The sequence below is a fragment of the Protopterus annectens genome, chromosome 6.part0, assembly GCF_019279795.1.
Source record: "Protopterus annectens isolate FY-2018-M chromosome 6.part0, PAN1.0, whole genome shotgun sequence".
Taxonomy (NCBI): Eukaryota; Metazoa; Chordata; order Ceratodontiformes; family Protopteridae; genus Protopterus; species Protopterus annectens.
Window position 1 is genome coordinate 999711048 of NC_056737.1, and position 14845 is coordinate 999725892.

Sequence of the window (14845 nt, forward strand, 5' to 3'; positions counted from 1 at the left end):
TAAAAGTTTTCCTAGGGCAAGATCCCAGAGTTAGTATATATAGTTAGTGAGGATGTGGGGGGATGTAGCTCCCCATCTAGGTGGGTTTTAGATAGTGCAGTGTGTTTTAATGTTGTGTTGGGCAAGTGTTTACTTACCCTGGAAAAACTTACATGGTACGGCATTTTAAGTTTCGTGATACTCGTTTCAGTATTTTGGTCTTCAGCATTTTGAAATTACGGCATTTAGAAGTAGAGCCAAATATATATATATAGATAGATAGATAGATAGATAGATAGATAGATAGATAGATAGATAGATAGATAGATAAATATACATACAGATATACTTTTTGCTTCTCTGTACATTTTACTTTGCACTGATGTGTCTTCTTGCATCTTTGCAGTGCTGACTATGTAAGTAGTGCAGAGTCTGTCTACCTGCATGGAAGCATTGTCTGTTGCCTGTCCTACTTTAGGTATGTAATTACTCTATGAGGAGTCCTATAGTTGTTGTACATTACCTCTCCCATCAGGAGTTGTGTATTGCCTGCTCCATGAGTTGTCATGCAGTACCTCCCCCATGAGTTGTTCTGAACTGCTTGTCCCATGAGTTCTCCTGCATTGCCTGTCACATAAGTTGTCATACACTGCCTCTCCCATAAGGTGACATATATTGCCTGACCCATGAGTTACCTGCATTGCCTGTCCCATGAGTTGTCATGCATTGCCTGTCCCATGTGCTGTTGTGAATTTTCTGCCCCATGAGTTGCCTGCATTACTTTTCTCATGAGTTGTCCTACATTACCTGTCCAATGTGTTGTGAATTGCCTGCCCCATGAGTTCTCCTGCACTGCCTGTCCCATGAGTTGTCCTGCATTGCCTGCCCTGTGAGTTGTTGTGCATTGCCTCAAATCTGCACATGGTCTGGGCAGGTCGACAGTGCATCTTTATGAATCCTAGACTTAGTATCTCTGCAGAGTTTTTGTTCTGTGTCATCTAGGAAGTTTCTCATTTCAGAAGTTCATACATGTGCATCCGCACCACGTACGCGCGAGCACACACACACACACACACACACACACACACACACACACACACACACACACACACACACCAGTGCAACACAGAATTTAGTGGATGCATTAAAAAGGATGTAAAAGTGATCGAAATAATGTTTACTGATGACATCTGACCCATGAGAAAGCTTTAACTTAGTTAAAGACTTTAGGACGGACAAAAATGTAACAGCTTTCCTCTCTACTTTAAGAAATTATGTTATGAAGCCTTTATGTACACCTGTACAACCACCACAGTATTAAGTTAGCATCTCAGGGTTAATACCTCAGCTGCTGGGCAGCAGAATCTGTCAGTATATAATCTCTTCATTATGAGAACTTTTCATACCTCTCAAGTGTACCTCATTACGAGGAACGTACCTCGTTTGGGGTCTTAAAAAGTTCATGTTCCTCGAAGTTCCTCAAAGTTCCACATTGAAAGAGTCTGTCACACATTCAATCTTAGGAATTTTTTTAAGTGAAATCCATGGTAAATAGAAATTAATCATATTAATTCATTAAAGGATCTTCTTTATAAGTAAAAACAGGATATTTTAACCATCCTATGACCTTCCTAGTTGAAGTTGTTAGTAAGCCATTAATATGTGTTCCACATTTTGCCCATTTGTCCCACATTATGAAGGTGAGTGTTCCTCATTTTGGAGATGGAAGGTTGAGAGCTATGGAACTTTTGTAAGATCCAAACCATGCATTATGTATTTCAGTCATATAGACTAAAGATTCACAAGCAAGAAAACCTAGCCACATTGTTACCTTTAAAAATCTCTGGATCCACTGTTTCAAACTTTGACCATATGTGATAGTTGCTACTTCCATGCACATGTCCCATTAACCTTAACATGAGCATATCTGTAAATAAAAAGCAATTGATCTTACCATCCCGAATTCTGTCAGCAAGGGCCTCTGAACTGAATCCAGCGAATACCACAGAGTGGACAGCCCCAATACGGGCACATGATAGCATGGCTGCCACAGCAAGTGGACAAGGTGGCATGTAGATTGTCACACGGTCTCCTGGCTTCACTCCTTGGTGCCTCAGTGTATTTCCGAGGCGACATGTCATTTCCAGCAGGTCCCTGTGCAGAAAAGAAGTATAAAATAACAACACCAATTTTACACAGCGGCTGACAATTAAAGAAAGCAAACATTTACTTGGATCAGTTTCTGCAGTCACAGAAACTTCAAATTTTCAAGTTAACAATGTCATTAGGTGCACTGCTCCAGTCTATAGATGTTTACAGTATTTATTCTTTCTTTCTGTTTTTTTTTTTTTTGCTAAGTGAAGTGTCCCTGCTGGGCAGGATACATTTTCACTAGAGCTTCCTAGACAGAGTAGGCCCAGGACAGGAATCTTACTGTTACAAAGATGCAAAAACATGCTGTTAACGATGTTTTCTAATTGATACATGTACAGAGCTTGACAGCTTGAATACTGTCCTGTGATTGTTTTCAAAGTTGTAGCTTGTTACTTTCCTATTTTTGCTTTTCATTATGTGTTTTCCTGTTATTGTCTATCTATTCACTTTGTTTTAAATATATTTTTACTTGCTTTAATGCTTCTAACTACATTTTCTATGATGTACTCACCAGTGTTATCTATTTATTTAGTTATTTGTCTTTGTTGGCCAGAAAAGTCCAACTAAGCAAAATTCTATTTTCAGCGGAAGCCTGGGAAGAAAATCTCTGCAGTTAAATCACGTGTATTACATGAAAGCAAGCATTTTTACACGTACAGTATATTTTACACCTGCTCAGTATATGGAAGTAATGAAACAGAACTGCACACCTGTTCAGTATATGGAAGTAATGAAATAGAACTGCACACCTGTTCAGTATATGGAAGTAATGAAATAGAACTGCACACCTGTTCAGTATATGGAAGTAATGAAACAGAACTGCACACCTGTTCAGTATATGGAAGAAATGAAATAGAATTGCACACCTGTTCAGTACATGGAAGTAATGAAATAGAACTGCACACCTGTTCAGTATATGGAAGTAATGAAACAGAACTGCACACCTGTTCAGTATATGGAAGTAATGAAATAGAACTGCACACCTGTTCAGTATATGGAAGTAATGACATAGAACTGCACACCTGTTCAGTATATGGAAGTAATGAAACAAAACTGCACACCTGTTCAGTATATGGAAGTAATGAAATAGAACTGCACACCTGTTCAGTATATGGAAGTAATGAAATAGAACTGCACACCTGTTCAGTATATGGAAGTAATGAAATAGAACTGCACACCTGTTCAGTATATGGAAGTAATGAAATAGAACTGCACACCTGTTCAGTATATGGAAGTAATGAAACAGAACTGCACACCCGTTCAGTATATGGAAGTAATGAAACAGAACTGCACACCCGTTCAGTATATGGAAGTAATGAAATAGAACTGCACACCTGTTCAGTATATGGAAGTAATGAAACAGAACTGCACACCTGTTCAGTATATGGAAGTAATGAAATAGAACTGCACACCTGTTCAGTATATGGAAGTAAAGAAATAAAACTGAGAATGTTTAGTTGGATGGTAGTAACTGCATATACAGATAGTAGTAATTTGGTTCAACATTTAGAATGAAAGACAAATTGGTTTGGTGAAATGATAGGACAGTTGATTAGATTCTGACAGGTTATTGACTGGAGAGGGGAGAAGACAGTGAGCAGGTGACAGTTTGAGAGTTAAAGAGATCACATTAGGTGCAATAGGGTAGGTGAGGTGCTTTAGAAAGCTGAGAGGTGCTAGAGCTGTTGGTTAATGATATCTGAGGAGACGACTTAACCAGGAGAGCAGGAAGAGTAAAGCCATTGATGGGAGGTTTGGAATCTGTTACACCTACATGTCCATATGGATTTTGTTCCGAAGTTTTGACTTATAATGGGAACAGGGAGAGTGTGTAGCAGTGTTGAATGACTTACTGATACACAATGGGAGTTCGTTACTGCAGTGAAGGTCTCTAGTAGGAGAGTAGTAGAATGTAGTCAAATGTTTTGTAATTTATTAGGAGAACATAAGAGGCTGTTCAAAACCTTCCTCAGGCAGCATCTACACCCATCAGTGGCTTTACTCTTCCAGCTCACCTGGTTGAGTCGTCTCCTCAGATATCAGTGATGATCCAGACATGGCCCCAGCTGGAACCCCCTCACTTTTTAACTCATTCTTTAAAAACAGTATAGTCAACCTCACTGCCACCTTCCCACTAATCAATCCACTGCCCCAAGACCCATCTGCTACAAGACCAAACTTCTCTCTCGTACCCATACCTACCTCCACCATAAAAAAAAACTCCTGCTTAAACTGAAACCTGGATCAAATGCTCCAGATAACTTACCACCAGAATTCCTCCAAAAATCATCAGACGCTATAGCCTATCCTATTAGTATACTACTAAACAGATCCATTCAAGAGTCCTTCATTCCCACCATGTGGAAAAAGGCATTTATCCTCCCTCTCCAGAAATGTGGAAACAATAATGATATATCTAACTTCCGTCCAATTGCCATCCTCTCTCCCATCCCCAAAATTCTGGAAAAATGTATCTATAGCCAACTACTTAACTACCTACTACACCACAACTTCCTCTCCCCAATCCAACAATGGTTTAGGCCTAGTCATAACACCATCATTGCTCTTATATCTTTCTTGGATACAGTCAACCATGCTCGAGACTCGGGATACCTTGTCTCCTCACTATTTCCTGACCTTTACAAGGCATTCGATACTGTCTCCCACCCACTTCTTCTGACCAATCTCTCCAATTTAGGCATATCTCCCCCTAACCTAGGTTGGTTTTCCTACTACCTTACAGATATACAACAAGCAACCAGGTGGCACCAATCCCTCTCTCTTTCCTCAACATCAGTACGGGAGTCCCACAAGGGTCCATACTAGATGCAATGCTCTTCAACATTTTCATTAATGATTTCCATACCAGCATACCCCATGCTAATATCGTCCAATTTGCAGATGACTCCACCATCATCTGCATGGCCAAGTCTACTTCAGAACTACTTACTCACCCAACATTCCTTCACCTCCACTGAAACCTGGATGTAAAATAACCATTTAGCCCTAAATGCTAATAAAACCAAACTCATGTTATTTACCCCCAAAAAAACAACACCCCTAACCAAAAATGAATATACCATCAACTCACTAAATAACGCTTGCTTCAAAGTAGTCCCATATAGCAAACTTCTAGGGGTCACCATAGACAAACACCTGACTTTCAACCAGCATGTTAACACAAACATAAAAAAAAATCAGAAACTAGGCATCCTGCACAGGCACAAAACTCTTCCTCTCCTATGCAGCAAGACTATCCCTTGCCTCTTCCTTTCTACTTCCATCCTTGCTCTATGGCACACCTCTCCTTACTAATACACAATTCTCTCTTAAATCCAAACTGGACTACAATAAAAATGCAAAATTTGTAACCAGCACCAAACACTCCTCCCACCACTGCGTATCACTCCAACATCTAAACTGGCAAGAACTTCTCCAACATGTAACATACCTGCAACTAACCACAGCTCATAAGCTAATCTATAAGCCTTCTAGTTGTCCTGCCTTCTCCTCTCTGTTCACCATGTGTCACCCAAATAGACATCTGTGATCAGTCAATCTGATGCTCCTTAATGTAGCAAAACTTGAACTTTCCGCCGGTCAAGTGTGTTATCCATATGCTACAGTAAAACTACGGAATGCTCTTCCTCTTTCAATTAGGTCTACCAGCAACCTTAAATGCTTTAAGACTTCACTGAAACAACAGCTGTTCTCTCATTGGTTATATACATGTACCAGCACTGACTATAAAAAAAAAAACAATATTCTTAGCCTTCCTACTTTTCCTCCCCATCTCAATTATGGTTCAGACTCCTCATATATACATTCAGTACTTCCAGCTTACTAAGTCCAACATGTGCCACCCAGCCACACATAATCTACTATATATCTTCTATTCATTCTTGATGCTTATATAGCAGTAGCTCTAAGGCTGTCCCTCACTATCAGAATCTTTAATCTGCTGATCTCCATCTTTCCGTCTATACTGTAAAACTGCAATACTGCATTGTTCACACATTTGCTATTATACCATGTCATCAATTGTATTCTTGTTTGGCTTGCATACTTAAAATGTAACATCTGTATAACTAGTGTTATCTGTTTCATTGTAGCACCTATTCTGTAATGTAGTGTTCTCTACCATCGCTGCTTCATTTGTATATTTTGATTCTGTAGCTTTATCATGTTTGTTTTTGGAACTTTTCTTCCTGAGCCTCTACTGAAAACGCGCTTACCCTGGCCCATTACCCTGGCCCAGTAGACCTCCCAGTAAACAAATGCAAACAAATAAATAACTCAGATGACCCAAGTTTGATTAGCAGCTCAGGTACTGGAAGCGCCAAGGCAGGTACTATGGGATTGGGTAGCCACTGGGGAGAGCTCATGCCTCTGGGTCACCACTTGTGTGCTAACTAGCAGAAGCAAACTGTGTTACAATCATGTAGTGGTGGTCTGCCAAAAACATGTTGCCCTCATACAAACATGCTGACTATGGAAGTCAATGTGCAGATGCATGTGTCCCACAACTGAAGAAGACACTAAAGGCAGGGGGGAGCTGCAAAGGGGGAGGGTAGGCTACACAACAGAATGTGAAAGGCTAGCTCATTCTCTACCACCTGACTCTCCCCACAGGAGAAACACGTGGGCTGATTAGGTATGCCGGGTAAGAACAAATGGGTCAGAGGACTCTCTCCTAGGCTGAGGGTGCATAACTCTCACCCCTGATGGAATGAACAGGCTAATGGGGTAAATATAGTAGAACCATCAGGCTGGTTCAGTGGAGCAAAAAAAAAAAAGTACAGCCAGGCAAACATAAATAAGAATTTATATGAGAAAATGGAAACGGTGGATATAATGAAACAAAACATTTTCTAAAACAGACATACACAAAGCATGAAAACACTCATGTACACAAGTCATTAATTAGTTTTCTCATTTTAAGACACCTATATTTTCCTCTTGACAGTCATAGGGGGGTGGAGTTTGTGTAAGACATAGAGCAAGTCCTGAATGGGATTGCAGTTCATAGCAAGATGCACACACACATACAGACACACACACACACACACACACACACACATGGACATACATACACACACTCACACACATGCATACACGTGGACATACATGCAGACACATACACACGTATACACACACAAACACACCTACACACACACATTCACACACATGCATACACACAGACTCACATGCACTTAAGTGAACACATACATGGACATACCCACAAACACATGTGCTCACACATGCACATGCATATAGCTATGAGAAATATCATTTAATTTCAAATTTGAAATTTCAATAATCCAGACAGAGCAGAAATTCTATTAACACTCATTCTATATCATTTAACCATCTGGTTATATTTCAAAATGCAAACAGACACAGCAAGGGCATGTAGACACCATAGAGAAAGAACCCCAGTCTGGAGAAACAAGGGCTAAGAGACAGAAACTGTATGTGCAACACCCACTGTGCACAATCTGATACAGATAAGTTAAGAGCTAATACATGACTACACTTAAGTTACCTACATAGGTAACTGTGCTTAATACAACACAGGCTTACTGGAAATTTTTCTGCATTGGTTAAATTAGCAGAAGTCTAGGTCAACAAAACAGAATGGTTAAGAAAACAAAATGGTAATTAGGCAGTTGAACAAGAGACAAGTTAGTGAGCAGGGGTTTTCAGCATAGAAAAAGATAAGAAAACTGAGCCAAGTTCCCAGCTACAATTCACAGGGCTAAAGTAACTGAGATACATCGAGATGAAGTAAGAACAGGAAGCTGAGGAAGAAAATGTAAGACAAGTCAAAATGGAAAAAAATAGTAGTCTGGGAAACAGAAGAAAATGTTAGAAATATTGCTTGAGTATAAAGGCAGAACTTATGACTATAAGAAAAGTAGAAAGAGACAGGGATATGGAGAACTGTTGTGAGAAGTTATGTAATATGCAGTGGTGTACTAAGGGTGGGATGGTGGGAGCAAAAGGAATGCCAACACTGTTTTGGGGTTACACTTGATATGTAGTCTGAAGCACTTTCTGTGTGTTATTTTAAATGTAGCAAGCTGCTTACTACATTTATAGTAAGTTGTTGGCTTTACAGTTTCAGAGCAAAAGAAGTTTGAGAAGATACACATATATTGCTTTCTTCTCAGCAAATATATCATGCAAACTGCACAGACTGGCTAGTAACCTAGTTATGCCTCTATTAATATGTTCAGCTAACAGCCAAGTAGTAATAAAAATATTGTAGAAAACATTGGTGCAAATTCAGAAGTTCATACTATGTTGGAAAGCTTAGAGATTCTGATGGAGTAAGTACTGTAATGGGAATGTTTAATTTGCACAGACAGGATTGGATTGTTGTCTTAGGTTCTTAAAGTGAGAATAAAAACTCAAAAGTAGGGGGTAAAGTCTAGGATACCACTACCTCGGATATCATGTATATTCTCCCACATCTGCACTTTGCGTTCTGGTGATCTAGCATCAAAATTATGGTTCTCAAAATTTTAGCAGGCAACTTTTCTCCATGCCATTATTTTAACGACTTGTTCAATATCACTTGTCAAAAACACCAAATGCCCAACCTCTCACTAGCTTAATCATAAACTACATAGTTTTCCCCAAACCCTAATTCTAACCCTAAACCTACCACCCACTTCCTAACTCTAGCCTCAAACTTCACTCCCTTATCCTAACCCTAAAACTGCTTTTTATTCCCTAACCCTAAAGTCTGGGAATCTATACACCACTGTATTAACAAACCATCCACCTATCCATACTTCTGGGCACAATTAAAAATCTGGCTTCAGGAAATAGCAAGATGTCAGTGTCACACTTCTAACCACATAACCTCAACCTACCTCACTGCCCAAGCAGATACCCACCCACCGTCATGCAGCTTTGATACAACTATACAACCTTTGATTACTTACAGCTACCTCCCATCTATATGACTCATGTATATCGCTGCAAATATAATGTTAAATGCTCTGCTTTCTGGACAATTCCAGTATAAATATTTATTTAAGTACTTCAGCATTTATTATTTTATTATTCTGTATCTTTTCTTTTCTGGGCTGAAACTGAAATTGGTCATTTTGATCAGTGTTCTACCTCTGGTCAATACATTCAAATAAATGAATAAATAAATGCAGCCTTAACTTTCTGATGACTCCCTAAACCTAAATTCCCCAATCAATCTCTGACCCTAAGCCTAAATTCCCCAGTCTCTTTTTCTCTCTCTCTCATCATAATTTCCCAGCTTGCTGTCTAAATTACTCAATCACTACCTAAGCTCCCCATTTGTTCCATATTCCTACACTCCCCACTCCCTTCCTAACTCTAAACTCACTGTTGCTCCTTAACTCTAATCCCAAATTGCACTCCCTAGCCTTAACTTTAAACCTCCGGTCACCCCCTAAACCTAACTGCTAAACTCCCACTTCCTGTCCATAGTTGTCACACTTACCTTACTCAAACTCTGCTACAAATTCAGGGTTACAGTTGCACTCCCTCCCTATGGCTACTCTGCACCTTGCCTGACCATGTAGTAAAATCTAGTTGCAAGCAGCACCTTATGTGAGCTGCGTGACGCTTAAGATTTCGGCCATGAGACCGTAGTCTACAAGCAGATGGGTCTCAAGAACCTAGAGCTGCCCCATTATTCTACAGTGAGGATTTTTCATGCATGACATCATAATGTAGAGTTTTAATGTCATAGTTATGAAACAGAGAACACTGCCCAGCAGTAGCACAGGATGCCCACCACAGGAAACATAGTCTGCAGCTGCCATACTTAGGACATTATAATTCCACACCTCATGTTAGAGGTGGCCATGTGGGAACACCAAAGTTTTACCCCAGACAGTGGTGAAAGACATCTTTCCTGAGGCCATACACCATAACGCTGTTCTTCAGGTCAGCATGAGCAGCTGTGGAATGTGCCCAAATTACAGCTCTGCACATCTGCTGACTGCACCTAGAGGGTCTTGCATATCAGGAGTGAATGTGACAGTAGCTGTTGACTTGAACCACTGGTTTCCTCCTGGACAGTGGGCATCCACATATAAGATGTGGCATGCTGGGCTGGCACCCCAAGCCCAGAGGTAGGAGTACTATCAGAGGTGAGTCTCCCACTTTACAGGTGTGTTGAGCCTCCATGATGTGTTGCCTCTACAGCAGCAGATGTGAGAAACACCAAAGTTTCACCTCAGTGAATTTGTGCGGAATGACCCAGGAATGAGGTAGGACAGTGTTATTGGGTTCTGGGACATTGATTCAATCTAGATTGTGTCGTCATCATCAGCTCTTGCACAGGTGCTGACCTCTGCTTGTTGTCTTTAGTTACCACTGCATCAGTGGTCTGTCACATAAATACACAATGCATGCAATATTAGGGTGACAGTGGCCATGATGCCCTGTGATGTTTCTGCAAATGAGAGGTGTGTGCACGCTGGCAGTTATCAGACATATACCTGTGCTGGTGGTCCTCTGACTTTAAACAAATGACACACCTATGGAACACAAAGGCAATGGTCATTGTGAGTTTCCTGATGTCAGTAGGCACAGTCACAGTATAATGTATGTGATATGGTAACTAACCTAAAGAAGATGTTGAAGGTGGTACCCGTTATTGTTCACAGGTGTCGGGGGTTCTGGCAGTCTACAGTAGGTCTGGTGGAATGAAAAAATGATTATATGAATGAAATATGTTGTTTTGGTGCTGGATTCGGTGCAGCAGTGTGGACAGAGGAGTCATTTTGTTTTCAGGCCTCCTCCTGAGATGTGAAGTTGAAGTTCAGCACTTGCATGTGGGACTGTGTCAGCTGGGGAAGTCATTCTGCTTTGGGGCTTTTTGTTTCTCCCTGTAACATATGGTAGCAGATAACACTTTATATGACCGTTTGTTGGATGAGTCAGTCAGTTTTGGAGCCACTCCTCACTGCTTCTGTAAGTAGTTATAGTTTCATTCACATACAGAGACCATTGCTGCTTTGAACCTTTAACTGTTAGAACAAGTGTCAGTTATTTGGCCATTGATAGTAGTACTTCTTCTGGACTTTGGAAACTTTGTTTCAATCATTTCTGTTTTTAATATCTATATCTACCTTTAAGTGTTTTATTTTCTGGAAGGTGTTTAATATCTTTGAAATCATTGCCTACTTTTTTAGTTGTAGTCTTTTTCTACTTTATGTAATAATAGTAATATTCTTTGTTATGTGATTTTAATTCCTCTAATTGGTATATCAATTAGACATTAATCCAATGTTTATTATTCAATTTCTCATGACTGTTAAAGTGCTTTGTGATTAAGCATTATAATAAACTTCAACTTGAATTGTCTGGTCACCATAGGAGATATGTGGCACCTGGACACTCTCAGAATGCATGTCCATGCCTCCCAGCATGATACCCGTTCCATCATCATCATCATTATCACATCCATACAGGGATGTCAGCAATGACTCACAATCTGTGAGGGTTGCAATGAGAGGTGGCCTCCTGCCATTGCAGACTTTTCTGTCACTATGCTGCATGTTTTGTGTGAAGTCTGTACACTCTTCTGACACTGTGATGTTGTGTGATTCCTCCCACCCACTCCATTTATGTGGACCACTGTGTCTCTCAAGTGGTCCCATATGGGAATGCTGGGCACCCTGTTTCCCATACAGGAGCTGAATAAGGGTCATAAAGCTACTAGCAAAACTTTGTTGTTGGCAAGGCTGAACCTGTCTACCCTCTGCTATCTGCTGCTTTTGGCAGACATGCATGCACCTAAGAAAACAGTAGACCACATTACTAGGCAACATTTCCCTCAGACTCAACACAAGACAGGGTTGGATAGAAATCTGTAAATGGTGAAGGCCACTGGTTATCAAGATGTGTAGTGGTAGGCAAGGAATTGTGTAGGTATATAGCTGTGGCATGCAAAGCACAGCAGTCCCGTGGGAGCTGCAGAGGATTATGGCTTCCATAACAGCTGATGTGGTGGCTTACAAGGGCACATAGGTAGCACAGGGTGCAGAGATATCATGTCAGGGTAATGCGTATGGATAACCCATTAAGCATACCTATGGCAACAGAGCACACCTTGTAAAGAACATATGGATGGGAGAAGCAGTTTTTCCACAGCAGGCCTGCAAACTGCAGCTCATCAGTACAGCCACATCATGCATCCAGGAGTCTTACCATTGCCTACTTCCAAGCAGGGGCAACCATGCATATGGCAAGAGTGCAATACAAAGTGGGCAAACTGAAAGGGAGGTTCATAGGTTGATACTAGGCTATCGGCCCTAGGGCCTATACAAGCCTAGACATAACAATTTCCTGGATATTTCTTCCCACAATATTTACTTCCCTGGACCCCTGTCTAGCAGGGCGACTGACGTGATCCCCGGGGTGAATTTCCTATCTCCCATCCAATTGTCAAGGTTCCTTTTGAAGAGGGCCAAGGAGGCGCTCTGCTTGACATGTATGGGCAGTCTTTTCCAGAGTATGGGGAGTCTCTGGGTCAGGAACCTATCCCTCCAACATGTTTTGTTCATTGTGATGACAAGGTTTAGATCCCCGGAGTGTGTGGCTCTGAGGGATTGGGATTTCTTTAAGTGGAGCATGTCCAACAGCTCAGGGTTTTACATGGCCTTGTACATTAAGCAGAGATCACCTCTGAGTAGATGATATGCCACAGAGTATAGCTGAAGTTTTCTTAGACTGTCAGTATAGGACATTTGCATTAGGCCTGTGATTCTTTTAGTGAGGTATTTCTGTGGCCTTTCCATCTGTTGCAGATGCCTTGTGAGGTACATACCAAACGGGGCATTGTACTCTATAATGGGTCTAATGAGGGATGAGTACAATGGGACAATGACCTCCTTTTTTCTGGATGAAAAGCCCTTAGTGATGAGGTGTGCCACATAGAAGGATTTCCTGACTGTTGTGGTGATGTGGTTATCGAAGGTGAGACCACTGTCCACCTGTGTCCCTAAGTCTCTCATCACACTTTCAGTGTTTAGTGTACTGCCACCTACGGGGTAATTCATGGGTACATGTTTTTTCCCAAAGGGGATAACTATACATTTCTTAGCATTAAGCTTGAACCCATGGCTCTGGCACCAAGCATCTGTTTCTGTAAGGCTCTTTTGTAGAATATCCACATCATTTGGGGATTCAGTAATGGCTCCCAGTTTGCAGTCATCTGCGAACTTTATAAGCCAGAGTCCCTTAGTGTTAGCCTGTATTTCAGAGAAGTAGATGCCAAACAAGAGCAGTCCCAGGACTGAACCCTGAGGTACTCCACTTGTCTGGAGCTGGATTTGGAGTCGGCTACTTTTACAGTCTGGGTTCTGTCAGTAAGCCAGTTGGCAACCCATCGAGTGACGTAAGGATTTATGCCCAGCTTAATAAGTTTATCTATGATTCCAGAGTGGGGGATGGTGTTGAAGGCCTTGGCGAGGTCCAGATAGGCTGTGTGGACCACCTTACCCTCGTCCACAGCTCTGGAGACTGATTTGAAGAAGTCAATCAGGTTCAGGAGACAAGATCAGCCCTTCACAAACCCAAACTGGGTGGGGTCCAGTGTTTGAAGGTTGCCAATGTCTTTGTTTATAAGTTCCATGATAATGTGTTCCATGCCCTTGCAGATCCAGCTTGTCAGACTGATGGGACGGTAGTTCCCGGGATCCAAGTTGGATCCCCCCTTGTGGAGTGGGATAACTGTAGCTGTGCACCAATCAGTGGGCACGAAGCCTGAGGTAAGGCTATGATTAAACATGACACTTATGTGAGGTGCCAGTTCATGTAGTACACAGCCCGGGATGTCATCTGGTCCCATGGATGCTGTATTCCTAGCTTTGGAGAGTGCATTTTCTACCTGTGTGGCCATGATTACTGGAATTTGGCAATCTTTTGGTATTGAGATGGGCCCTTTAAGGGGTGAGAGGGGGGTGAAGTTGACACTAAATCGATCTGCCAGGATAGTGGCAATATCCTTGGGATCAGTATATTTAATGCCATTCTGTTGTAGCTCAGAGCATATCTGAGCATTGCCATTTAGATTCTTGACATAATTATAGAATACCTTGTGGCTCTCTTGAAATCTTTGGCAATTTTATTTTCGTAACTATCTTTGGAGGATTTTATGAGGGATCTCAGCTTCTTACTGAGGCTGGTAAGGGAGTTTTTTGCATCCTGGGAATTTCCTCTTTTCTGCAACAGTTTCTTTCTTCCGTTGTATAGTTTGTTTATGGCAGGGGACCACTAGATTGGCTTCCTTTTTTGGAGGAGAGCATCTTGGTTCTATTTGAGATGGCACGATTCATGCACAAGTGGACGTGCTCGTACAGTGCCCTAGTGTAGGATTCAGCAGTCAAAATTTCAGCTCCCATCTGCATGGGTGTCATGAAGTTTGTCACTTCTGACTTGAGTAGCATGAAGTTGGCTTTGGATAATTTTTTTATGGAGGTTTCCTTACTGGGGGGTGGGGGTGGGATATGGATGTCAAGGGTGATTTGCTTATGGCCAGACCTGACAAATGAGGGGGTGACCACTGGTGTGGAGCATCTATCTCCCGTGTTGGTAATGACCAGGTCCAGGATATTGGAGCCCCTGGTGGGACAATGGATTAGTTGATCCAGGTCATTGGAATTTATGAATTCCAAGAACCGTTGGGAAAAGGTGCTGGTACCCAAGTAGT

The 14845-nt window shown here is 41.4% G+C and overlaps 1 protein-coding gene across 2 annotated transcripts in view; it reads right to left on the minus strand.

The window, feature by feature from the left end:
* The window catches only part of LOC122804648 (acetyl-coenzyme A synthetase 2-like, mitochondrial), an 874305-nt gene that overhangs the window by 641338 nt on the left and 218122 nt on the right, over nucleotides 1–14845 (minus strand). For both annotated transcript variants that reach the window (XM_044074629.1, XM_044074630.1), the window contains exon 3: nucleotides 1934–2133. In XM_044074629.1, the coding sequence (XP_043930564.1) occupies nucleotides 1934–2133 (200 nt within the window). The remainder of the gene's footprint in view (nucleotides 1–1933; nucleotides 2134–14845) is intronic.